General features: G+C 42.0%; 1 protein-coding gene across 1 annotated transcript; it reads left to right on the top strand.

Annotated features, from left to right (window-relative positions):
- Window positions 1-511: 511 nt before the first annotated feature.
- LOC121579724 (transmembrane protein 272) lies at window positions 512-27,496 on the top strand. Its single transcript, XM_041894563.2, has 5 exons — window positions 512-736; window positions 8,631-8,714; window positions 9,163-9,213; window positions 9,526-9,735; window positions 26,555-27,496. The coding sequence occupies exons 2-5, from the start codon at window positions 8,651-8,653 to the stop codon at window positions 26,761-26,763; spliced, it is 534 nt and encodes a 177-aa protein (XP_041750497.1). The 5' UTR covers window positions 512-736; window positions 8,631-8,650; the 3' UTR covers window positions 26,764-27,496.
- The last annotated feature ends 46 nt before the right edge of the window (window positions 27,497-27,542 follow it).

The raw sequence follows: 27,542 nt of genomic DNA, 5'->3' as shown, positions 1-27,542 counted from the left end.
TTTGCTATTTAATGCAACAGTTTCTGTAACAAAACTATCGGTAGAGTTGAAAATGTGATGGAAACTTTTTCAGTAGACCTATATGAAAACTCAGTTTGGTGGAAACACACCACTGGTGGGAAAATGCGCATTTTTCTTCATGTGGATTTTGGAATATTTGCATGAAAATATGTCGCCAATTGGACGAAAACCTAGCTACTGTCACGTTTCCTAGAGACAGCAGAAGTTGTCAGACTTGCTGTCGATGCATATGTGGGCCTACTACCACCGTCGACTTCCGTCTACAGTCGGCTACTTTCGGTTTACCACTCAAACACGCCCATTGGCCGTGTTCGTGAGCATCAAAACAACTGCAGGGGATTGCCGACTGACTGATCTAAAAATCAGCTTGCATAATAAATAACGATTCCTTATTTTTTGTAGATCAGTTAGTCAGAATTTACCCATGATACATTGCGGTTTTGATCGTCTCGCTCATGGCCCATCACTGTGCGGAGTTTTGGTATGATCAGCAACAGCGTGATCTGCTGGTCTGGTCCCTCCCTCGCTCACTCCACCCCAGCGGAGCAGCAGAGAAAGAGGGAGTTAGTTTACATTATTGAATTTGCTGAATCTCCTCAGTCTACTTTTTGTCTTTACTTTCATTTTGCCTCTAAGCTGCATTCATTTGTATCTAATTTTATGACACCATCGCATTCACTGGTGATTTGGACACTGTCACAATTACGACCGACAGGTAAAATATTGCTTTCGGATACTGTAAACTTTTGTTGAACTAAGAAAATACCATGGGTTTATTCATTCAGCTAATTCTGTTTCAAAACGTTTCTTAAACGGAAGCAAATGGAACGAAACGGACCTACCTGAATTTGTCCAATATGAACGTATTCGTTTTAGTTGTAAAACGTTTCGCAACTGTTTGGCGGAATGAATACACCCCGGATTGTAGGCCTACTCTGTTTAAAAATTCCCGCAGAAAAGCGCACCTTTATTTGCTTGGAATGTCAAGCAACAATGTAACGTTTGTAAAATAAATCGAAAGTCCCCATTCTTTACACACGATAAATGCAACTTTTTCAGGTGTGCCTCACCTGTTGTTAGCCTCGTACGAACCATCATGATCACGCGAGTTTACATTCTGTTTCGCTACACATCCCTGTTGCGAAACAGAACGTTAACTTGCTAGATCAGGATGTTTCTTAGGATAATGCTCTAACAGCAAGTGAGAAATGTGTCTGCTTTGCTCATTTTGTTTAAATTGTTCACGGATATTTTGCCGACAATTAACATGATTTAATGTTTGATTTTATCAATCTTGTAATTAATATCAATCCTTATACAATTTCTACATTAAATCTCTATAGATTTTTAGGCCAATTTAGGCCATCACCATATCCATAACCTTTGTAGCCATAACTACAAAATATTAGTCAAGAGGTGAGTGAGTGGCTGCTCTATTTCACAAGACCAAAGGAAATGCAAAACAACATGTGATTGGTGATGTGAGATTGTAATCCTCTGCTGGAGGAGAGCCAATTGCACAGCAAGATCTGGGTTCTGGAGACAATTGTATAATACTTGATCAAGAGCTTGATCTGAAAAGTTAAAACTACTTGTAGCTTCGTTTGGATTGGTTGGTTTGGAGCATGTGTGATCAACCAACCACAGCTATGATATTATCACACACACACACACACACAGAGAATACTGTAAGCAATGACCATTGCAGTATAGATTTAGAGGCTCAGGCTGTAGTAGGTAACATAATGTTGGGTTATGGAATGTGGTTGAAATCTTAAACTGAAGCCCTCTTGTCATGAAAAGAAAATTCAGGGCCATTCTAAGAAGTTTCTCCATACATTCTCCTCTTTATGTAATAAGGCCCTGTGCTAGTACTTCTTCTACTACTCTGTACTCAGAGACATTCTTTCGCTCTTAGAGCAGCGCAAGGCTCAGCCACTGAGCTTGTGACGGCTTAAGCCAGATATCCTTGGCTTTTACTATGAGGCTGACTGCTGCATTGTTTGCCTCAGATGTGGAGAGTCATGCCTGTTCAGATTTACTAGGTAATTGGGTTACTGTGGGTTATCAGGGGTTCTGTCCATGCAGCATATGTTAGGCCATGTGATAGGCCATTTGTTCCCAGAGGTTTCCCTTGTGGTCAAATAGAACAGGGTCTGGTGTTATGACACTGATGATTTGTCACCACAGATTGGAAGTTGTCAAGGAAGTGAGTTTGTGTTTATACAGGACCTCCCACCCTCACCTACTGTCAACCAATCATGTCAATGCGGAGCTTTACGGAGCCCTCTGCATTGTTACAAAATTTGAGAGGCGCACGGCGTTGCTGTACAGAACTCAATTTGGCCTCTGCATGCCTCCGGAGGCTCCACAATTGTGTCACACCATCCATACGGCGCCTCTGACCACATTTTCGAATCAAGCATAAATAGGCTTTTAGCCTAACCCTAACCCTTTTTCTATCCTTAACCTCATTCTCCTAACCTGCTACATTAATTAACCTAACCTGCTGCGTTAGTTCTACTAACCTGCCAAGTTAATTAATCTAACCTGCCACAGTATCATAACCTGCCACAGTATCATAACCTGCCACATTATCCTAACCTGCCACATTATCCTAACCTGCCACAGTATCCTAACCTGCAATGTAGCCTAAACAAACCATCTCTGCCGACAAATCATCAGTATCACCACACCTGCTTACAAGTGTTTTAACGAGGCATCTTTCCTACAACGGTTGAAGATGTAACATGCATTTCCTAAAACACCACGCAGAGAGAACGGTTGCTAAGTGCGTCGTTGGAGCATGTGTTGATACTGATAGGATCGAAAGGAAGGGAGCGCTGCTCTCGGATCAGGCTACACATGAAATGTACTGAACAAAAATATAAACCCAACAATAAAATGTCCCAAACATGTTCCATATGCACAAAAAGCTTATTTCTCTTAAATTTTGTGCACACATTTGTTTACATCCCTGTTAGTGAGCATTTCTCCTTTGCCAAGATAATCCATCCACCTGACAGGTGTGGTATATCAAGAAGTTGATTAAACAGCATGATCATTACACAGGTGTACCTTGGGGACAATAAAAGGCCACTCTGAAATGTGCAGTTTTGTCACACAACACAATGCCACAGATGTCTCAAGTTGGCATGCTGACTGCAGGAATGTCCACCAGAGCTGTTGCCAGAGAATTTAATGTTAATTCCTCTACCATAAGCCGTTTTAGAGAATTTGGCAGTACCTCCAACCGGCCTCACAACCGCAGACCACATGTAACCACGCCAGCCCAGGACCTCCACATCAGGCTTCTTCACCTGCGGGATTGTCTGAGACCAGCCACCCGAACAGCTGATGAAACTGTGGGTTTGCACAACCAAATAATTTCTGCACAAACTGTCAGAAACCCTCAGGGAAGCTCATCTGCATGCTCGTCATCCTCACCAGAGTCTTGACCTGACTGCAGTTCGGCGTCCTAACCGACTTCAGTGGGCAAATGCTCACCTTCGATGGCCACTGGCACGCTGGAGAAGTGTGCTCTTCACGGATGAATCCCGGTTTCAACTGTACTGGGCAGATAGTATGACGTCTTGTAGGAGAGCGGTTTGCTGATGTCAACATTGTGAACAGAATGCCCCATGGTGGCGGTGGGGTTATGGTATAAGCAGGCATAATCTACAGACAACGCACACAATTGCATTATATCAATGGCAATTTTAGATAGTGACGAGATCCTGAGGCCCATTGTCGTGCCTTTCATCCGCTGCCATCACCTCATGTTTCAGCATGATAATACACGGCCCCATGTCGCAAGGATCTGTACACAGTTCCTGGAAGCTGAAAATGTCCCAGTTCTTCCATGGCCTGCATACTCACCAGACATGTCACCCATTGAGCATGTATGGGATGCTCAGGATCGACGTGTACAACAGCGTGTTCCAGTTCCCGCTAATATCGAGGAACTTTGCACAGCCATTGAAGAGGAGTGGGACAACATTCCACAGGCCACAATCCACAGCCTGATCAACTGCGAAAGAGATGTGTCGCACTGCATGAGGCAAATGCACTGACTAGTTTTTTTTGAAGGTATCTGTGACCAACCAATGCATATCTGTATTCCCAGTCGTGAAATCCATAGATTAGGGCCTAATTGATTTATTTCAATTGACTGATTTCCTTATATGAACTGTAACTCAGTAAAATCTTTGAGATTTTTGCATGTTGCATTTATATTTTTGTTCAGTGTACATTGAGACAAATTACAGACAGTAGCCTACAAGTAGCAAAATATAACTAATTTAATTGAAATAGGCCTATAGCCTACTGTTTATATTTTAATGCAGTCATCTCGGATTGTTTGTATCAATTGCAAAGACATTGGCAACTTTGTATTTGTAGTCAACTTTGTTCTGAAGTTATCGGCTTCCCCAAACCATACACACACACCCCATCCCCACACACACACCCTACTAAGACACAGGATATAGTGCTGACACAACATTGGCAGTACAGTACAGTGTTTCTCAACCATTTCTGTACCAGTACCGGCGAGACATGGACCTCCTCATTTTTTTTAACCAGCTCATGCTTAAAACAAATAGAATATGTAAAAATACCACTGGAGATACTATAACTGTGCCTCTGCTCTAGCCAATCTGTTTGCTTCCCTGTTATGCTGTCTGTCTCTGCATCTTCTCTGCTGTCACTCTGTGCTTCTTGTTCTGTCTGTCTGCTTACGCCTTATACGTTACAAAAGCCAAGCTAACAACTTAGCCTATATTGCTAATTATTGCCTGTCATATGTGTGCCTCTGAATCAACAACTACCCCAAGTGTTAATTGCTATTACAGGGCTGCAGACTAACATTTTCCCCTGGTGTAACTGATGCCAATAACTTTTACAGTTGGTGGCACCAGCCCTAATCATCTTATAAAGTCATTCATAGTACTTTATTATGACGTGTAATAAATAGAGGAATTCAAGAAATACATTGTTTCATCTAACACGTCCAAGCAGGAATGCATGACTCAAGATATTTTGGATGTGCAACCTAATCCAGTGATTGTCATGAATAATGGGTTGACAATTAGACTATAATTGCTATATGTTACTGTCAAAATAGGACCCCAGAATTTCCTGATTGTTTTGTTCAATAGAGATTAATGACATACATTTTTATGCACTAACTAATATCATGGGCTAATTAATTTGGGGTTCAACACGTGAGGAAGTGGAAACTCAAAACACATTAACTAGATCGCTAACTCTAAATAGTAGCCATGTATTCATCCAACAGTAGGTTAAGCGTACCTATTAAGCCCATTTCCATCTTTGGCTTCAAATAAATGTTCCGCTATTTTTAATGTTTCAACCAATTCATCTGGTTGTTATATCCATAACAGTTTTTATTCTAAGCCAATCAGATGGTTTATTATTAAGTTATTGACAGTTATGTGTAAGTTCCCAATTTCAAAGTTGCAAAAAAAACGTTGGTGTTGAGGCGACCCTCAGATAAACACATTTTCCAGCTATTTTTAGTACCTTCTCAGATAAGTGATCATACTTTATGTAAAATTAAGTGATTAATTTGCTGATACAGTGCATTCGGAAAGTATTCAGACCCATTGACTTTTTCCACATTTTGTAAAGTTACATCCTTATTCTAAATTCATCAATCTACACACAATACCCCATAATGACAAAGCAAAAGCAGGGTTTTAAACATTTCTGCAAATGTATTAAAAATAAAAAATTGAAATATGACATTTACATAAGTATTCAGACCCTTTACTCAGTACTTTGTTGAAGCACCTTTGGCAGCGATTACAGCCTCGAGTATTCTTGGTTATGACGCTACAAGCTTGGCACACCTGTATTTGGGGAGTTTCTCCCATTCTTCTCTGCAGATCCTCTCAAGCTCTGTCAGGTTGGATGGGGAGCATCGCTGCACAGCTATTTTCAGGTCTCTCCAGAGATGTTCAAGTCCGGGCTCTGGCTGGGCCACTCAAGGACATTCAGAGGCTTGTCCCAAATCCACTCCTGTGTTGTCTTGGTTGTGTGCTTAGGGTCGTTGTCCTGTTGGAAGGTGAACCTTCGCCCCATTTTGAAGTCCTGAGCGCTCTGGAGCATGTTTTCATCAAGGATTTCGCTGTACTTTGCTCCGTTCATCTTTCCCTCGATCCTGACTAGTCTCCCAGTCCCTGCCGCTGAAAAACATCCCCATAGCATGATGCTGCCACCACTATGCTTCACCGTAGGGATGGTGCCAGGTTTCCTCCAGACGTGACGCTTGGCATTCATGCCAAAGAGTTCAATCTTGGTTTCATCAGATCAGATAATCTTGTTTCTCATGGTCTGAGAGTTTTAGGTGCCTTTTGACAAACTCCAAGCGGGATGTCATGTGCCTTTTACTGAGGAGTGGCTTCCGTCTGGCCACTCTACCATAAAGGCCTGATTGGTGGAGTGCTGCAGAGATGCTTGTCCTTCTGGAAGGTTCTCCCATCTCCACAGAGGAACTCTGGAGCTCTGTCAGAGTGACCATCGGGTTCTTGGTCACCTCCCTGACCAAGGCCCTTCTCCCCCGATTGCTCAGTTTGGCCGGGCGGCCAGCTCTAGGAAGAGTCTTGGTGGTTCCAAATTTCTTCCATTCTTGGGGACCTTCAATGCAGCAGAAATGTTTTGGTACCCTTCCCCAGATCTGTGCCTCAACACAATCCTGTCTTGGAGCTCTACTGACAATTCCTTCGACCTCGTGGCTTGGTTTTTTCTCTGACATGCACTGTCAACTGTGGGACCTTATATAGACAGGTGTGTGCCTTTCCAAAACATGAGTAGCAGTACAGTAAATGTGAAATAGCTTTCAGATAATTCATTGAAAGTTGCGTGTGTTATGGTCTTTGTGCATGGCTTCTTATCCACAGAGGGCCAGTGTGGGTGCAGGTTTTGTTCTAACCAAGCAATAACACACCTGATTCAAACTAATCAAGTTTTGATTGGAGTCTATGATTAGTTGAATTGGATATGTACTGATTGACACTTTGAAGCCTATTTAAATTTAAATAGAGTATAGGCTACATAGACCTATATATTTCAATGATATTGGAATACATTTCATGTTCATTAAATTAAATTTAGCTTTTTGTATGCTACTGTCTGTCATTTTTGTCTCAATATATTTCATGATGTGTATGCCTAACATTGCGCAATGATGTGCCAAATCTTGATTTAGTGCATTATTATTGGGGTAGCCTAAGCATTAGAATAAGCCGCCTCAATATTTGTAGCCATAAGTGATAATATCTCACTAGTAGAAGCTGATCTGTCGTGAGTATTGTGGAATAAATCTAATGTTAAGGTAATATTTGAATGGGAAGATGCTGATCTGAGAGCAGCACTGCCTTTTATTTTGATCCTATCAGTATCGACACATGCCTCAATGACGCACTTAGCGAACGCTTTTTCTGCGTGGTGTTTTGGGAAATGCATGCTACATCTTCGGACGTTTTGTGTGAAAGATGCATTGTTAAAAAACTCGTAAGCCTAAGTTCCATCGCTTTCGGGTAACCGGGCCCTGAACTGCCCCTGAGTTATACTTGTTTGGTGACCTAGGTCTTGTTCATTAGGGCATGCCGTAACAAAATGTTTTGCAACGGAAACGAAAACAAGTGTTTCTTTTTGGACGAGTCCAGGGGTGGGTGTATTTATTAGTCGGATTCTGTGGCAAAACATTTTGCAACGGAATCCGTTTACTCCAAACCACAGGAGGTTGGTGGTACCTTAATTTGGGTGGACGGGTTCGAGGTAATGACTGGAGCGGAATAAGTGTAATGGTATCAAATACGTTAAACACATGGTTCCATGTGTTTGATACCATTCCATTAGCTCCTTTCCAGACATTATTATGAGCCGTCCTCCCCTCAGCAGCCTCCACTGCTCCGAATGCTGTTGAGTTCCGTTTTGTTCTTAAACGGAAGTTGTAGTTCAGTCGTGTCTCTCTTTAAAAAAAAATAAGCGTCTGCAAGAAGTCGGAAGGAACCATGTGGACTTCACTCCACTTTAGAGCATGGAAGAATCGATCATTTATAGATGTGCAGCTCATGTCAATACTTAGCAAACTATTCGGATTGGAATGGCAATGCGTGGAAACCATTAAATTAAAATACACTACAACTTCCATTTATGAACCCAGCAGCTTTTACATCATGTTGAAGAGCGTCTGGAGTAAACGGTTTATGTTACAAAACGTTTTGCAACAGGCAAAACATTTTGCAACATTATCCGACTAATGAATACACCCCTGGTAGTCCCTCCCTGTTTGTCAGTTTTCTTCTCTTTGGTGCCTAATGAACATGACCCGGTTGATGTGTCCCGTGTAGCTCAGTTGGTAGAGCATGGCGTTTGCAACGCCAGGGTTGTGGTTTCGATTCCCACGGGGGGCCAGTATGAAAATGTATGCACTCACTAACTGTAAGTCGCTCTGGATAAGAGTGTCTGCTAAATGACTAAAATGTAAAATGTAATGTATATCCATCCACAGTCACACAGTTAAATGATGATGATTATTATGAACTAGACTCTAACAGCTCACTGTCTGCCCCACTCTGCAGGTCAGTGAGTATCAGTAGAAATGGAGGACGGGACTTTACTGCAGAACATGCGCCAAGCGCCCAAACCAAGTACACCTGTGCTTGGTATGCTATCCTACATACAGTTTTCAAGCTGTGTTTTTAAACTGTGTTTTTGTGTTGAGTTATGGGTGTATGTTTGTGGGTGTTTGCAGTTTTTTTTTCATAGTTCCTCTGTGCCTTTATGTAACAACTTGTGACCGCATGTTTTATCTGATGCAACTTTAGCCTTATTTTCTCTACCCAGTGTTCTGAGGTAGATTGACTTTAACTAGAAATGTTTATAAGTGGCTAGCCACTGTACACCACTGAAAGGAATAATCCACTCAAAAACAATATTTTGGTATTCTTTTCATTAGTCCATACAGTCCCAAAATGTTTTGCATGTCAGGAATCAAGTTTTCAAGATATAGGACTTTCAAAAGGCTAATTTTAACTTGCCACATCATCATGAATGCAGAAACATTGAAAGAGAACTGTTGTGATTGTCTGCCTTGTTCCTCTGTGCCTTCAGTCATATCCAAACTCATCATGACTGCCTTGCCAGTCGCCCAGATCGTAATAGGTATGTATCATATACTATTAATTATAAGTGTTTTAATGATCACACACACACACTAACCGATCAACAACTACTACTATGTCCCGTGTAGCTCAGTTGGTAGAGCATGGCGTTTGCAACGCCAGGGTTGTGGGTTCGATTCCCACGGGGGGCCAGTATGGAAAATGTATGCACTCACTAACTGTAAGTCACTCTGGATAAGAGCGTCTGCTAAATGACTAAAATGTAAAATGTACCACACTCCTGCAGATCTAATGTGAATTACCTTTGTTTAGCCTACTTTCCTACACCCATACACCTTCTTCTCCCTACTAGGTGGTATGTTCCTGGAGAACTGCCCCCAGCAGCGCTATATCCCCATCTACCTGGTGGTGACGGGGGTGTTTGCCCTGGCCCTGGCTGTCCTGTCCTGCCTACCCTGCACCAGGGAGCAGGCTGAGGGGGAGCAGCAGAGCCCTCTCAGCAGCCTTTGTACCGCCTGGAACTCTCTGGTGTCACTATTCCTCTTCTGCTGGTTCATAGCGGGTGAGAAAAGATAATGAGAGTGGTTGTTAATGGTGTGAGATGTGAAAAGGGAAGTTGTAGGTACTTGGAGGCCTATTGCAGTGATTTGGCCTCGTTTTAGATTTGGTTCATTAAGAAATGCTAGCGGCCATGACTGAATAAAAAAGTACCTATTATATTGACAAGAGAGCTGAGTGACCGCTCTAACAATTAAAATACATGTCCTCAATGATTGAAGGCAGGCAAGATCAGGTGGGACCATTCTAGCCAATGAGGGGGCAGATAGTTGCCGGAACACCACGTGCATCCACTTATATTAGTACATTTGTAACAGCCTAAACATTATGAAACTTCTATTCGATTAAATAAGCCTCACGTAAATGGACACTTATCTCACATGGACAGATTTTAGGCGGAGTAAATGCTCTCGCTTTGCCTCTTCCTCGCTGACTGAATTCAAACGTGAGTTGGTTTCTGGGTGTGGTTTGATGTGGGTGTCTCGTGTATGTTCGCAGGTGGGAATCGTTGGACAAATTATTTTGCCAATTAGCTTTAGCCGGCTGGTGTGCGACCATGGCAAAGTTGGTTTGACTTTGGATAGCCTATCTCTGGGGATAGTTGGGGACCATCAATAAATTACACAATGTAAATGGGACAATATTTTCATGTTGCACATCTCATTAAATGCTTTCAGTATTTGTATATGAAATTCTATGTACATTTAAATGATACAATGTAAATGGGACAATATTTTCATGTTGCACATCTCATTAATATTGGTTGGTTTGAGGTTTTAAGTCATTGAAATTTGGAGCTATTGACCTTATCCCATGTACATTGTGTAATTTACTGATGGTCCCTAACTAGCCCCATAAAGCATGAAACACACCGAGAATCTCACTGCCGACATGTACAGTGCCTTGCAAAAGTATTCATCCCCCTTAGCGTTTTTCCTATTTTGTTGCATTACAACCTGTAATTTAAATTGATTTTTATTTGGATTACATGTAATGGACATACACAAAATAGTCCAAATTGGTGAAGTGAAATTAAAAAAAGACCTTGTTTCAAAAAATTCTAAAAAATAAATAATGGAAAAGTGGTGCGTGCATATGTATTCACCCCCTTTGCTATGAAGCCCCTAAATAAGATCTGGTGCAACCAATTACCTTCAGAAGTCACATAATTAGTTAAATAAAGTAAACCTGTGTGCAATCTAAGTGTCACATGATCTGTCACATGATCTCAGTATAAATACACATGTTCTGAAAGGCCCCAGAGTCTGCAACACCACTAAGCAAGGGGCAGCACCAAGCAAGCGGCACCATGAAGACCAAGGAGCTCTCCAAACAGGTCAGGGACAAAGTTGTGGAGAAGTACAGATCAGGGTTGGGCTATAAAAAAAATATCAGAAACTTTGAACATCCCACGGAGCACCATTAAATCCATTATAATTTTTTTTAAAGAATATGGCACCACAACAAACCTGCCAAGAGAGGGCCGCCCACCAAAACTCATGGACCAGGCAAGGAGGGCATTAATCAGAGGCAACAAAGAGACCAAAGATAACCCTAAAGGAGCTGCAAAGCTCCACAGCGGAGATTGGAGTATCTGTCCATAGGACCACTTTAAGCCGTACACTGCACTGCATATTACGCACGGCAGAAAAACATTAAAAAACATTATTTAAGATGTCTTTGGTACATAATTGGTCTAGCCTATACTCCAAAGTTAAACAAATTCTAGTAATCGCCTTTGAGTGTGCATTGTATTATTATGCATACTGGATGGACTGGTGACCTTATGCTACGCTCCAAACTATCTATCCATTATTCTGGGAGAGATGTTTTGATATCTTCATAATTAATAGGCTGACACATTAACGTTAGCTACAGAATATCTCACCATTTCTCCTTCATTCCTTTCTCAAGCGCACAAAGAGAGGGGCTGTCAACAGTTTAATTAAATATGTTTAGTTGGGAAAACATGTTACTATCGATGTTCCCGAACAGATTTCACTTCGTTTCCCAATTAAGTACTGGGTAGATGCAGGAACTGGGTCAGAGAGCACACGGCATACAGTGTTTGGGTGGAATATCACCTGTCGCATAGAGAGAGGCTGCATGCTCCTCAGACAGTGGTTGGTGTGTGGAGTGAAATAACCTGAGTAGCCTGACCCGCATGAGTGAAAAACTAACTGGCGGGAAAGTGGCCTTCACTATTCGAGTGCATACAGATGACATGTCTTTTTTTCACCTGCCCCTGTTCCTGCCCATTTGATAATGGGCCATTCTAAATCGAAACTAATTTGACATATTAGTATAGACAATATTAAATTGAGAATAGTCTAATGGGTGGAAATATGATCACTTGACGACAGAACAGCGTGTGCAGCCTGAGCAAGGAACAGAGTGCAAGTTTTTTTGTAGACTTTCTCAAATCATCAATAGCCTATAGTCGCATCATGCAGCACATACAGTTGAAGTCGGAAGTTTATATACACTTAGGTTGGAGTCAGGGGCGGTGTGTTCAATAGGGCGATATGGGCGACGCACTGCCAAACGGGAAAAGGAAGGGATTTTTTTTCTAATCAATTATATCACGGCAACAGTAGTTATCAGTGTTGTAATCTAGACGTCTGATCTGCCACAGTGCCACACTGCCACTAAATGTCCAATCAGGCTAAAGTCGTGCTTCAAATGGCTCCCCCCCCTTTTGGGGCGATTTCAGTCAGGTTGAAAATCGCCCCAGAAGTCTGTCATAGACTCCCATGTAAAATCTATTTTTTTCAAATTTCAGAGCTTTCAATACAATCTCTATGGGTGTCTGAGGGCTTGCACTTACAGCGCTTTCGTCATACGTAACGTAACCATGAACGTAACTAAGAAAAGACCGGGTAGCAGCCTCAATCAATTCACTACTACTATCAAAATGGCTAGGCTTCAGTGCAACTCGATTGTGTCTTTGAAAGAAGTTCCTTTTTGTCGGCGAACAAATGAAGATAAATTGGCAACGAAACAATTAGGACCTCCCAGACCAAATTTAATAATTCAACAGGTTTCTACTAAAGGCGGAAAGTCCTACACCCGAGGATTTTCCAAAAATTGGTACTGAACGAAAAAATAACATTGCCACTCAACTGGATGAGGGATACAGGCTAGCTGTCCGCCGCCACAACGATGAGGTTAGTGTTGATAATCACAAGTTTACTGGAGAACTGAGACCAAGTAGAGACTTTGGACAGGGTGGATATGGTATAATAAAGGCAGTTTATTCAGAGGTAAAGATATCTGGAATCGCGTGCACGGACCCGTTCGTCAAACTCTTAGGGAGCTATACATTAAGCCCCATTACTTACCATATCAGATAAGAGAAATTGCTGCAACTACATATATTTTACATCCTGGCCCTACATAGTTCACTATTTGCATCACTTACCAAAATATTACATGTGGTCATATATGCTTGGAAAGTGGAGATGCCATAGAACGTCAAAAAAGTAAACATTGCTGGAGACACATTGCCGTTTTGGAGAAGACATCGCGTTTGCTAGCGAAGAGATTTGTTGTGGCAAATGAACTTGGGCTGGGAATTGCCAGGAACCTCACGATAAGATATATGCATTGCGAGTCTCATGATTCTATACGTATTGAGATTCGATACTGTGATTTTATTGCGCACCATATGTCTGTTGCAGAGGGATCAGAAAGCCATGAGAACGAGTTTTGATCAGTCATGGAAATAAAAGTGCTGAAAACAAATTGGCTCCCAATGTGAAAAGATTGAGAACAAGCTATGAAGGAACAATAATGGTGTTTTGGTGCAGGTACAGCCAACTAGCGCTAAAATATTGCGATATTGTCAATACAGTATATCGTAAAGTATCACTATGTAACTCGATTTCTTTCACCCCAATCCCTCAAATTAACGGTAAATAACTGAATTGTTTGCCCCACATTTAGCTAAGATGATTAGCTAGCCAGCTAAAATGTTTTATTTAGTTAGCAGTCGCATCTACAATAGTTTACTGTCAATAACATGTCTCCAAAAATGACGTGGTGTCTCCAATTGTGTTGACATTTTACAATTGCGATGCGCATCCATGAGTATCCACTTTCTGTAGCTCAGCTGGTAGAGCACGGCGCTTGTAACGCCAAGGTAGTGGGTTCGATCCCCGGGACCACCCATACACAAAAATGTATGCACGCATGACTGTAAGTCGCTTTGGATAAAAGCGTCTGCTAAATGGCATATTATTATTATTATTATTATCTGAAGAGAGCCCCGAAACATTGTGTGCAGACATTTTATGCAATAAATGAAGTAGGTTGAATCTAGTAGTTCTGATCTTCTGATTGGTCCTGATGAGTTGGGCGAGGTCCCCTCCAGGCTACTGTCACTGTTGCATTGGCTCTGAGTCGGGTTCTCTGTCTTCAAATGTTCAGCCTAAGAGAGGGGATTTTTTGTGTGTGTGTGTGTGTGTGTGTGTGTGTTTAACAGTGATGATGTGTGTGTGTGTGTGTGTGTGTGTGTGTGTTTAACAGTGATGATGTGTGTGTGTGTGTGTTTGTGTGTGTGTGTGTGTGTGTCCTCAGAGCAAGAACTCGTGAGTTGGAAGAACTGAGAGGCCTATGGCGTGGGTGTTGTCCTTGGCCACCTGCTGACAAGGCTGACAAGATAGGACCCTTTTGTCCATTGTTATTGGATAGGAACATAACTTATAACCAGCTCCTGACCTAAATAGATCTTAGCACAACATTTTACTCAACATATCATATTCCATATTCACTATAACAAATATATTTACTACGACATTAGCAAGAACCGCCACATCCTCAGCCGGCTAATCCAGTGTGTGAAGTTTTGCGGAGTGTTTGAGTTAGCTTTGCGAGGCAAAGATGAAACTGAGGGCTCCACCAACCCTGGTAAGCCAACACTTTTGAGATCAGTCAATAAATGCTTCTGGTATTGACTTATATGCTGCCCCTGTCTTCATGTTGTTGCTGGACATATCTTTTTTAAAATGTGTGTAGGTCACCTAAATCATCAGAAAAATTGCCCCCCCTGAGAATTTTTTCAGGAGCCGCCACTGGTTGGAGTCATTAAAACTTGTTTTACAACCACTCTACACATTTCTTGTTAACAAACTATAGTTTTGGCAAGTCGGTTAGGACATCTACTTTGAGTCATTTTTCCAACAATTGTTTACAGATAGATTATTTCAATTATAATTCACTGTATCACAATTCCAGTGGGTCAGAAGTTTACATACACTAAGTTGACTGTGCCTTTAAACAGCTTGGAAAATTCCAGAAAATGATGTCATGGCTTTAGAAGCTTCTGATAGGCTAATTGACATCATTTGAGTCAATTGGAGGTGTGCCTGTGGATGTATTTCAAGGCCTACCTTCAAACTCAGTGCCTCTTTGCTTGACATCATGGGAAAATCTAAATAAATCAGCCAAGACATCAGAAAAAAAATTGTAGACCTCCACAAGTCTGGTTCATCCTTGGGAGCAATTTCAAAACGCCTGAAGGTACCATGTTCATCTGTACAAACAATAGTACGCAAGTATAAACACCATGGGACCACACAGCCGTCATACCGCTCAGGAAGGAGACGCGTTCTGTCTCCTAGAGATGAACATACTTTGGTGCGAAAAGTGCAAATCAATCCCAGAACAACAGCAAAGGACCTTGTGAAGATGCTGGAGGAAACGGGTACAAAAGTATCTATATCCACAGTAAAACGAGTCCTATGTCGACATAACCTGAAAGGCCGCTCAGCAAGGAAGAAGCCACTGCTCCAAAACCGCCATAAAAAAGCCAGACTATGGTTTGCAACTGCACATGGGGACAAAGATCATACTTTTTGGAGAAATGTCCTCTGGTCTGATGAAACAAAAATAGAACTGTTTGGCCATAATGACCATCGTTATGTTTGGAGGAAAAAGGCGGTTGCATGCAAGCCGAAGAACACCATCCCAACCATGAAGCACAGGGGTGGCAGCATCATGCTGTGGGGGGGCTTTGCTGCAGGAGGAACTGGTGAACTTCACAATATAGATGGCATCATGAGGAAGGAAAATTATGTGGATATATTGAAGCAACATCTCAAGACATCAGTCAGGAAGTTAAAGCTTGGTCGCAAATGGGTTTTCCAAATGGGCAATGACCCCAAGCATACTTCAAAAGTTGTGGCAAAATGGCTTAAGGACAACAAAGTCAAGGTATTGGAATGGTCATCACAAAGCCTTGACCTCAATCCTATAGAAAATGTGTGGGCAGAACTGAAAAAGTGTGTGCGAGCAAGGAGGCCTACAAACCTGACTCAGTTACACCAGCTCTGTCAGAAGTAATGGGCCAAAATTCACCCAACTTATTGTGGGAAGCTTGTGGAAGGCTACCCGTAACGTTTGACCCAAGTTAAACAATTTAAAGGCAATGCTACCAAATACTAATTGAGTGTATGTAAACTTCTGACCCACTGGGAATGTGATGAAAGAAATAAAAGCTGAAATATATAATTCTCTCTACTATTATTCTGACATTTCACATTCTTAAAATAAAGTGGTGATCCTAACTGACCTAAGACAGGGAATGTTTACTAGGATTAAAAGTCAGGAATTGTGAAAAACTTGAGTTTAAATGTATTTGGCTAAGGTGTATGTAAACTTCTGACTTCAACTGTACGTATAGGACCTGTTTCAATTTATCACTTTTACGCTCAACATAGCAACTTCATATGCACACTCGCTCCGGAATGGGAAGAATATCCTTTCTATTTTATTCAGCTATGTTCAATGATATTCTTCTTACTATAAAATCATATAATATAAAATAATGGCAAGGGAATCATAAGCATATCTTGTCTGCTAAATGAATAAGCCTACAGCCTATGGCAGGGATCATCAACTAGATTCAGACACGGGCCAACATTTTTCTTGAGCGGATGGTTGGGGGTCGGAACATAATTAAGCAATAAGGCCAGAGTGGTTGTGGTACAGTGGGGAAAAAAAGTATTTAGTCAGCCACCAATTGTGCAAGTTCTCCCACTTAAAAAGATGGGAGAGGCCTGTAATTTTCATCATAGGTACACGTCAACTATGACAGACAAAATGAGATTTTTTTTCTCCAGAAAATCACATTGTAGGATTTTGAATGAATTTATTTGCAAATTATGGTGGAAAATAAGTATTTGGTCACCTACAAACAAGCAAGATTTCTGGCTCTCACAGACCTGTAACTTCTTCTTTAAGAGGATCCTCTGTCCTCCACTCGTTACCTGTATTAATGGCACCTGTTTGAACTTGTTATCAGTATAAAAGACACCTGTCCACAACCTCAAACAGTCACACTCCAAACGCCACTATGGCCAAGACCAAAGAGCTGTCAAAGGACACCAGAAACAAAATTGTAGACCTGCACCAGGCTGGGAAGACTGAATCTGCAATAGGTAAGCAGCTTGGTTTGAAGAAATCAACTGTGGGAGCAATTATTAGGAAATGGAAGACATACAAGACCACTGATAATCTCCCTCGATCTGGGGCTCCACGCAAGATCTCACCCTAGTGAATGACCTGCAGAGAGCTGGGACCAAAGTAACAAAGCCTACCATCAGTAACACACTACGCCGCCAGGGACTCAAATCCTGCAGTGCCAGACGTGTCCCCCTGCTTAAGCCAGTACATGTCCAGGCCCGTCTGAAGTTTGCTAGAGTGCATTTGGATGATCCAGAAGAGGATTGGGAGAATGTCATATGGTCAGATGAAACCAAAATATAACTTTTTGGTAAAAACTCAACTCGTCGTGTTTGGAGGACAAAGAATGCTGAGTTGCATCCAAAGAACACCATACCTACTGTGAAGCATGGGGGTGGAAACATCATGCTTTGGGGCTGTTTTTCTGCAAAGGGACCAGGACGACTGATCCGTGTAAGGGAAAGAATGAATGGGGCCATGTATCATGAGATATTGAGTGAAAACCTCCTTCCATCAGCAAGGGCATTGAAGATGAAACGTGGCTGGGTCTTTCAGCATGACAATGATCCCAAACACACCGCCCGGGCAACGAAGGAGTGGCTTCGTAAGAAGCATTTCAAGGTCCTGGAGTGGCCTAGCCAGTCTCCAGATCTCAACCCCATAGAAAATCTTTAGAGGGAGTTGAAAGTCCGTGTTGCCCAGCGACAGCCCCAAAACATCACTGCTCGAGAGGAGATCTGCATGGAGGAATGGGCCAAAATACCAGCAACAGTGTGTGAAAACCTTGTGAAGACTTACAGAAAACGTTTGACCTGTGTCATTGCCAACAAAGGGTATACAGTGAGGGAAAAAAGTATTTGATCCCCTGCTGATTTTGTACGTTTGCCCACTGACAAAGACATGATCAGTCTATAATTTTAATGGTAGGTTTATTTGAAATGTGAGAGACAGAATAACAACAAAAAAATCCAGAAAAACGCATGTCATAAATTTTATAAATTGATTTGCATTTTAATGAGGGAAATAAATATTTGACCCCTCTGCAAAACATGACTTAGTACTTGGTGGCAAAACCCTTGTTGGCAATCACAGAGGTCAGCCGTTTCTTGTAGTTGGCCAACAGGTTTGCACACATCTCAGGAGGGATTTTGTTCCACTCCTCTTTGCAGATCTTCTCCAAGTCATTAAGGTTTCGAGGCTGACGTTTTGATTGTTTGGTGTTCTTGGGGTCATAGGCAGCATTCTTCCTCCTCCAAACACGGCGAGTTGAGTTGATGCCAAAGAGCTCGATTTTGGTCTCATCTGACCACAACACTTTCACCCAGTTCTCCTCTGAATCATTCAGATGGTGCTTTCTTGAGCAGGGGGACCTTGCGGGCGCTGCAGGATTTCAGTCCTTCACGGCGTAGTGTGTTACCAATTGTTTTCTTGGTGACTATGGTCCCAGCTGCCTTTAAATCATTGACAAGATCCTCCCGTGTAGTTCAGGGCTGATTCCTCACCTTTCTCATGATCATTGCAACTCCACGAGTTGAGATCTTGCATGGAGCCCCAGGCTGAGGGAGATTGACAGTTATTTTGTGTTTCTTCCATTTGCGAATAATCGCACCAACTGTTGTCACCTTCTCACTAAGCTGCTTGGCGATGGTCTTGTAGCCCATTCCATCCTTGTGTAGGTCTACAATCTTGTCCCTGACATCCTTGGAGAGCTCTTTGGTCTTGGCCATGGTGGAGAGTTTGGAATCTGATTGATTGATTGCTTCTGTGGACAGGTGTCTTTTATACAGGTAACAAGCTGAGATGAGGAGCACTCCCTTTAAGAGTGTTCTCCTAATCTCAGCTCGTTACCTGTATAAAAGACACATGGGAGCCAGAAATCTTTCTGATTGAGAGGGGGTCAAATACTTATTTCCCTAATTCAAATGCAAATCAATTTATAACATTTTTTACATGCGTTTTTCTGGATATTTTTGTTGTTATTCTGTCTCTCACTGTTCAAATAAACCTACCATTAAAATTATAGACTGATCATTTCTTTGTCAGTGGGCAAACGTACAAAATCAGCAGGGGATCAAATACTTTTTTTCCTCACTGTATAACAAAGTATTGAGAAACTTTTGTTATTGACCAAATACTTATTTTCCACCATAATGTGCAAATAAATTCATTAAAAATCCTACAATGTGATTTTCTGGAAAAAGAATACTCATTTTGTCTGTCATAATTGACGTGTACCTATGATGAAAATTACAGGCCTCTCTCATCTTTTTAAGTGGGAGAACTTGCACAATTGGTGGCTGACTAAATACTTTTTTTCCCCACTGTATATGGAGAATATACCACGGCTAAGGATATTGCCTGGATTACAGCCCTTAGCCGTGGGATATTGGCCTTATATCACAAACTGTGAGGTGCCTTATTGCTATTATAAACTGGTTACCAACGTAATTAGAGCAGTAAAAATAAATGTTTTGTCATACCCATGGTATACGGTCTGATATACCACGGCTGTCAGCCAATCAGCATCTTTATATCCCCCATGTGGGCATATGCTCCTAAAAACCAATGAGGAGATGGGAGAGGCAGGACTTGCAGCGCGACAAGCGTAAAAAATAGAACCAAGTTCTATTTTAGTACCTGGCTATGCAGACGCTCGCAAGCAGTTTGGATGAAATGATTGAATAACATGTATGTGTACATTTATTTTGCAATGCTCACGCACGTAATGTGAGTGGTGTGGTCAGCATGTTAGTCTAATACAGTGACAACTTAAAGATACCAAAAACAATTTAGTCCAATCAACATAAGCTAAATATAATGTGGCTGTCCATGGTTCTGATTTCTGTTTGCGCATGTGAGTGTGCGTGCGTTCGTGCAAGTAGAAAAACACGTTGACTCACCCTACTTGTAGAGAAACGCCAATGCCATCCTCCTCTCATGTTGACGAAACGTTCTATCACTCTGTCTTACAGTACACACTTAAATGTTTTGTTGTCCTAGGCTACCTGGCTAAAATGCTTGCTCGCTAGCCTAACTTCCATTCATGGGCAACGTTAGCTAGTTAACATTATTAGCCTTCTACATCTAGCTACATATTGAACTTCCATCCTCTCAGGCCAGGGGCACAACAATGTATGAATTAATGACAACGCCAAGGTTGTGGGTTCGATTCACACGGACATAATAAGCCAGTAGGTCCCAATCATAAGAATACAACCGTTAGGCTAAGCATTTCCTAATTGAAATGTACAACTATTACTTCCCATTGCAAAAAACATTTCATGTTTAGCACACAAAGTAACCGGTGACCTAAAGTTGAAATGCAACAACTACTGCTCGCTATCGCGCAGTGACCTGTTGGCCTTAAGGTTGGCATAAGTTTCCATATGTTTTTTGAAAAAACGTCCCATCCATTATAAGTCAAAATGTGATTGGTTGATTCCACTGTCACTCCAAAATGTTGCCCTAATACAGTTGAATGGCAGATGCCTTCTATCTAGCTTCTGATGGCCTAGCCAATGGCTGACTTAGCTAGATAGATTTATCTCCCCAGAGACTACAAAAGAAAAATCCTGATTTAGATATTTTTTTCTCTTCTGTGTTAACCCTTTCCTTTCCAACAAAAACTAAAGAGATTAAATGAGAACATAATTGAAAAGAATAATGTAAATATTTTATAAATCCTTAGCCCTTCTCTGAAGGCGTAGAAGGCCCTCATTGTTCCCCACTGTGTTTGGGTTAGTAATACTTTTTAGAGTGGCTCTATTTTCCCTCAGCATAAATTTTTTCACCATTCTGAATGTCTAAAGAATGTTCTTCTGAAATATGAACACAGAAATACTGGAGATTTTGAACTCTTATTATGGTGGCGATTTGACAAAATTACAATCATGGTCTTGAATTGGACTCATTTTTCTGGTCTCGGTCTTGACTCAGTCTCGGACCCGTTGTCCCCCTCCCGGTCTCGGTCTTGACTTGGTCTCGGACCCCTTGTCCCCCTCCCAGTCTCGGTCTTGACTCGGTCTCGTCCCCCCTCCGGTGTTGGTCTTGACTCGATTTGCTCTGGTCATGGTCTTGAATCGATACCGCTTTTGGTGGTCTTACCTTATTTAGTCATGTAACGCGCTCTGTAGGTGTGGCTACCTTGCGCACTCTGAATACATTTCATTCAACCACTGAAAACCCTCCCACTTGCTGGCCAACAGATTTTCTGGTGGAGTTTTCATTAAATGGGGTTTTCGGTACATTTATCTTAAGCCATCCCTTTAAATACAGTGCACCTTTCTTTAGAATTGGCCACCCTCCCCCTCCCAATTTTGTCGACAGACTCAATAGAATCGAGAGAATGGGTTCAGAATATAGGGATCAATGAAAGAAAGCCATCTAAATATATGCATATTCGTCTCAGTTTCAACACCAAATGGTAGATTTAAAAATACTCTGATCTTGTAGATTATTTAGGGTTAGAAAAGTATTTATGAATCATAAAAAAACAGGTTTGGCAAGCCTTTACGCATGAAAGAAAATGGTGGTTTGATTAATTCTGAAAATTGCAACATTCTGTTCTTTAACCCATGGTAATGTTGGAAGATTAGTGTACAGTCGTGGTCAAAAGTTTGAGAATGACACAAATATAAATTGTGACAAAGTCTGCTGCCTCAGTTTTTATGATGGCAATTTGCATATACTCCAGAATGTTATGAAGAGTGATCAGATGAATTGCAATTAATTGCAAAATCCCTCTTTGCCATGAAAATGAACTTTATCCCCCAAAAACATTTCCACTGCATTTCAGCCCTGCCACAAAAGGACCAGCTGACATCATGTCAGTGATTCTCTCGTTAACATAGGTGAGCGTGTTGATGAGGACAAGGCTGGAGATCACTCTGTCATGCTGATTGAGTTAGAATAACAGACTGGAAGCTTTAAAAGGAGGGTGGTGCTTGAAATCATTGTTCTTCCTCTGTTAACAATGGTTACCTGCAAGGAAACACGTGCCGTCATCATTGCTTTGAACAAAAAAGGCTTCACAGGCAAGGATATTGCTGCTAGTAAGATTGCACCTAAATCAACCATTAATCGGATCATCAAGAACTTCAAGGAGAGAGGTTCAATTGTTGTGAAGAAGGCTTCAGGGCACCCAAGAATGTCCAGCAAGCGCCAGGACCGTCTCCTAAAGTTGATTCAGCTGCGGGATCGGGGCACCACCAGTGCAGAGCTTGCTCAGGAATGGCAGCAGGCAGGTGTGAGTGCATCTGCATGCACAGTGAGGCGAATACTTTTGGAGGATGGCCTGGTGTCAAGAAGGGCAGCGAGGAAGCCACTTCTCTCCAGGAAAAACATCAGGGACAGACTGATATTGTGCAAAAGGTACAGGGATTGGACTGCTGAGGACTGGGGTAAAGTCATTTCTCTGATGAATCCCCTTTCCGATTGTTTGGGGCATCCGGAAAAAAGCTTGTCCGGAGAAGACAAGTTGAGCGCTACCATCAGTCTTGTGTCATGCCAACAGTAAAGCATCCTGAGACCATTCATGTGGGAGTGGGCTCACTCACGATTTTGCCTAAGAACACAGCCATGAATAAAGAATGGTACCAACACATCCTCCGAGAGCAACTTCTCCCAACCATCCAAGAACAGTTTGGTGACGAACAATGTATTTTCCAGCATGTTGGAGCACCTTGCCATAAGGCAAAAGTGATAACTAAGTGGCTCTGGGAACAAAACATCGACATTTTGGGTCCATGGCCAGGAAACTCCTCAGACCTTAATCCCATTGAGAACTTGTGGTCAATCCCCAAGAGGTGGGTGGACAAACAAAACCCCACAAATTCTGACAAACTCCAAGCTTTGATTATGCAAGAATTGGCTGCCATCAGTCAGGATGTGGCCCAGAAGTTAATTGACAGCATGCCAGGGCGGATTGCAGAGGTCTTGAAAAAGAAGGGTCAACACTGCAAATATTGACTCTTTGCATAAACGTAATGTAATAGTCAATAAAAGCCTTTTACACTTATGGAATGTTTGTAATTATACTTCAGTATAACATAGTAACATCTGACAAAAATATCTAAAAACACTGAAGCAGCAAACTTTGTGAAGACCAATACTTGTGTCATTCTCAAAACTTTTGACCACGACTGTACATATAATTATAATAGGGAGAATAGTGTACAATAGTAGGCTCTACCCTTGTCTTTTTCCTGCACTAACTATGGAACTGTGTGATGACACAGCCAAGTATTGCGCCATTATATGCAATATATATACAAAAGTATATGGACACCCCTTCAAATTAGTGGATTCTGCTATTTCAGCCACACCCGTTGCTGGCAGGTGTATAAAATCGAGCACACAACCATGCAATCTCCATAGACAAACATTGGCAGTAGAATGGCCTTACTGATGAGCTCAGTGACTTTCAACGCGGCACCATCATAGGATGCCACCTTTCCAACAAGTAACATTTCTGCCCTGCTAGCGCTGCCCCGGTTAACTGTCGGTGTTGTTATTGTGAAGTGGAAACGTCTAGGAGCTACAACGGCCACACAAGCTCACAGAACAGGACCGCCGAGTGCTGAAGCGTGTAGCGCATAAAAATGGTCTATTCTCAGTTGCAACACTCACTACCGAGTTCCAAACTGCCACTGGAAGCAATGTCCGCACAATAACTGTTTGTTGGGAGCTAAATGAAATGGGTTTCCATGGCCGAGCAGCCGCACACAAGCCTAAGATCACCATTCGCAATGCCAAGCATCGGCTGGTGTAAAGCTCGCTGCTATTGGACTCTGGAGCAGTGGAAACGCGTTCTCTGGAGTGATAGCAGTCCGACGGACAAATCGGGGTTTGAAGGATGCCAGGAGAACACTACCTGCCCGAATGCATAGTGCCAACTGTAAAGTTTGGTGGAGGAGGAATAATGGTCTGGGGCTGTTTTTCATGGTTCGGGCTAGGCTCCTTAGTTCCAGTGAGGGGAAATCTTAACGCTACAGCATACAGTGACATTCTAGACAATTCTGTGCTTCCAACTTTGTGGCATCAGTTTGAGGAAGGCCCTTTCCTGTTTCAGCATGACATTGCCCCAATGCACAAAGCGAGGTCAATAGAGAAAGGGTTTGTCGAGATCGGTGTTGACGAACTTGTATGGCCTGCACAGAGCCCTGACCTCAACCCCATCTAACACCTTTGAGATGAATTGGAATGCCGACTGCGAGCCAGGCCTAATCGCATCGTGCAACATTGCCCAACCTCACTAATGCTCTTGTGGCTGAATGGAAGCAAGTCCCCGCAGCAATGTTCCAACATCTAGTGGAAAGCCTTCCCATAAGAGTGGAGGCGGTTATAGCAGCGAAGGGGGGACCAACTCCATATTAATGCCCATGATTTTGGAATGAGATGTTTGAAGAGCAGGTGTCCACATACCTTTGGTCATGTGGTGTATTATCAACTGTTACTAATGATCCTCATTAACCACATGGCCGTGACAGCGTTTACAGAGGAAGCAAATGAAGGTAAACGAAACAATGTAATTAAATGGAATGGTAATGTAGGCTGTACCAACTGAAGAGAACTAACAGTACCGTATTTTCCGCACTATAAGGCGCACTTAAAAGCCTTTAATTTTCTCAAAAAACGACAGTGCGCCTTATAATCCGGAGCGCCTTATATATGGATCAATTGGTTAATTGGTTGATCCATACTGGTTGTACACGGCGCTCAAGGCGCTCTGTCAAAATGTTTCAGTATGAAAAACCAATAAAAACAATTTAATAATAATGAAATGTTTCAGTACGACTGGTAAACTACAAAGCCGCACCGCTTGCAGCATTACGGCTACCGTAGTCAGTAAACACCGGTACTGTGCTTACTCACAGTCCCACACCACTTGTGTGTGTATAAAGACCCCAAAATTGTTGTCAGAATGCTTAATAAAGTTTGACTTTATCTGACTGTTTTGTTGACATTCCCTTTAGCACAGCTCCATCTAGTGGATGCATAACACAACCCCAGTCAAACGTTTGACTGCAGTATCTTCTATTCTATGCGCCTTATAATCCGGTGCGCCCTATATATGAAAACAGTTCTAAAATAGGCCATTCATTGAAGGTGTGCCTTATAATCCGGTGCGCCTTATAGTGCGGAAAATACGGTATATTGGCAGTTGAATATGTGTTGTTTTTATGCCTAGTGACGGTCAATACTGAGTGGCTAAACATGATAGAAATAGGAAACAGAGAAAGTTGGGGTAGCCTATAATTAAGACATTCGAGAGTGCCCATCCCTGCAAGTTAAAAATCTGTACAATACAAATTCTTCATAATGATAGGCTTCAGTTTGCTGCCATATGACTGGTTTCACATTTGTCTCCAGCGATTATACAATTCCCTTCTCCAAACGGATTACTAATTTACCTAGCTCTTATCAATAGCTCTTATCAATACAGTGCATGGAGAATGGTGTTATTTCTATATGGAAAAATAAAGTAGATGCTTTTTCCACTTGGAACCAGTTGGTTCACTAGGCCTTATTCTTGGTTTCCTCACGCGTAAAGGTGGTGGCATTATTAGGGAATTAAGTCAAGGTCAGAATACTGTGTAACTGTAGACATCTCCACCCCAAACAAATAGTGGCTGGATATTATGCTATTCTCATGCTTAAGCACAAGGTCAGAATACGCATAGAGAGAAAGGGAATTACGTTCCATTTACGCATTCTTAACTCGGGTCGGAATCGGGCCCCAAGAGTATAGGGAAATCTGATTAACAGTTCTACCATAGGCAACACAGGTTCTTTGAGAATGGAGGGAGGAACACAATCAAATAATAATTAAATCAAACAAAAACAGGTTTCAGTGCAGGGAAAGCATTTCAACTTTAATCCTATCCTTAATTTAAATCATAATCTCATCTAAGTAATACTTATTTTAGCAAAGCCAAGGCTTCAAAGGAGCTCTGCCACAGCCTCCAAACAAACGTAACTTCCCTCTCACATGCGCCTTCCCCTGGGCGGCCGCACCTCAAACAAATGTTATAAAGGGGCAGGGAAAAACGGGGCGCTAATCACATTACTCAATGAATCAAGCAGTAGCACATGGACAGAAGCATGCACAGTAATTAAGGGCATTTGTCACACTTGTGACTATCTGAACATATAGGACCAGTCTCCCTGACACCGATTAAACCCAGTCCTGGACTAAGAAGCACTCTCAATGAAGAATCTCCTTTTAAGCATATTTTTTGTGAATGACTTAATTTAGTTTGTGCCCAGGAACCCACAAAACCAGCCCATAATGTATTCAAAAGGGCAATCAGCCTTCCCTTTATATTTCCTCACCCTCCCTACTATCTCTCCATCTCCAGGCAACGTGTGGATCTACTCTATATTTCCTGCCAACTATAACGAAGCAGATGCTCTCCACTGCAACAGAACCCTGTATCTGTTTGCCTTCTGGACCACCACCCTGGTGTACATCTTCCTGGGCATGCTCCTGGTGGGGGGCTGCTGTGTGCTTATCTGCATGTGTCTGTGTGGTGGAAGGGGGCTAGGCTCGAACAGTGCCGACGTCTGAGGGGGAGGCGAGGGGTGCATATCTGGGTTCAAATAGTATTTGTTTCCTTGCAAATGCTTTAGCTGTGCTTAATTGAGCTTGCATGACACAATGGAACCGATGGAATAGTCCCAAAAGTACAAACCCTACCCATCTGGCAAAATCAAACACTGAAAAGTATTTGAAGAAGAAAAACTATTTGAACCCAGGTCTGTTTGGTGGGGAGGGCATAGGGATCAGGTTCTGTTCAGGAGGGCGTAGTGTTTCAGAACGTTCAGATATATTTTGTAGAACAGAGAGTTGGATTGTCTGTCATGTTTGACAGGATATCAGTTGTTTAATTCCTTACATTTCCATCTGCAATGTTTTGAACATTAAATGTCATCGAATACACCTCTGTGGGAGGAGTCCTGGCGCTCAAGGATTGTTCAACACACACTGCACATTGCACTAGCATTGTGAAAAAGTATTATCCGTACTGCCATGCCTTCTAGCCTTTTGTACTCACGACCTGTCTGTGTGTGTCAAAGAATCTGCTTCATATTACCGAATGTACATTGTTAAATACTAATGTCTCTGTAATCTCTTTCTAGTCTATTCTTTCTGTATATTCCAGCATAAATATATTTAATCCACATGTAATAGTGCCTCCACATGACTGAATATGACTGTATAGATTAGAATTTCACCCCGTAGGCATAATGCACTGAGAATAAAGTGACTGATTGTTATCTTTCTCAGTGTGCTAAAATAACATATGTGTCTGGATGTGCCTCTGCCTTTTCATTCTGAGGAAAAGT

The sequence above is a fragment of the Coregonus clupeaformis genome, chromosome 13, assembly GCF_020615455.1.
Source record: "Coregonus clupeaformis isolate EN_2021a chromosome 13, ASM2061545v1, whole genome shotgun sequence".
Lineage (NCBI taxonomy): Eukaryota > Metazoa > Chordata > Actinopteri > Salmoniformes > Salmonidae > Coregonus > Coregonus clupeaformis.
The sequence above is the reverse complement of the archived record's forward strand: the minus strand, read 5'-3'. Positions and strand labels throughout refer to the sequence as shown.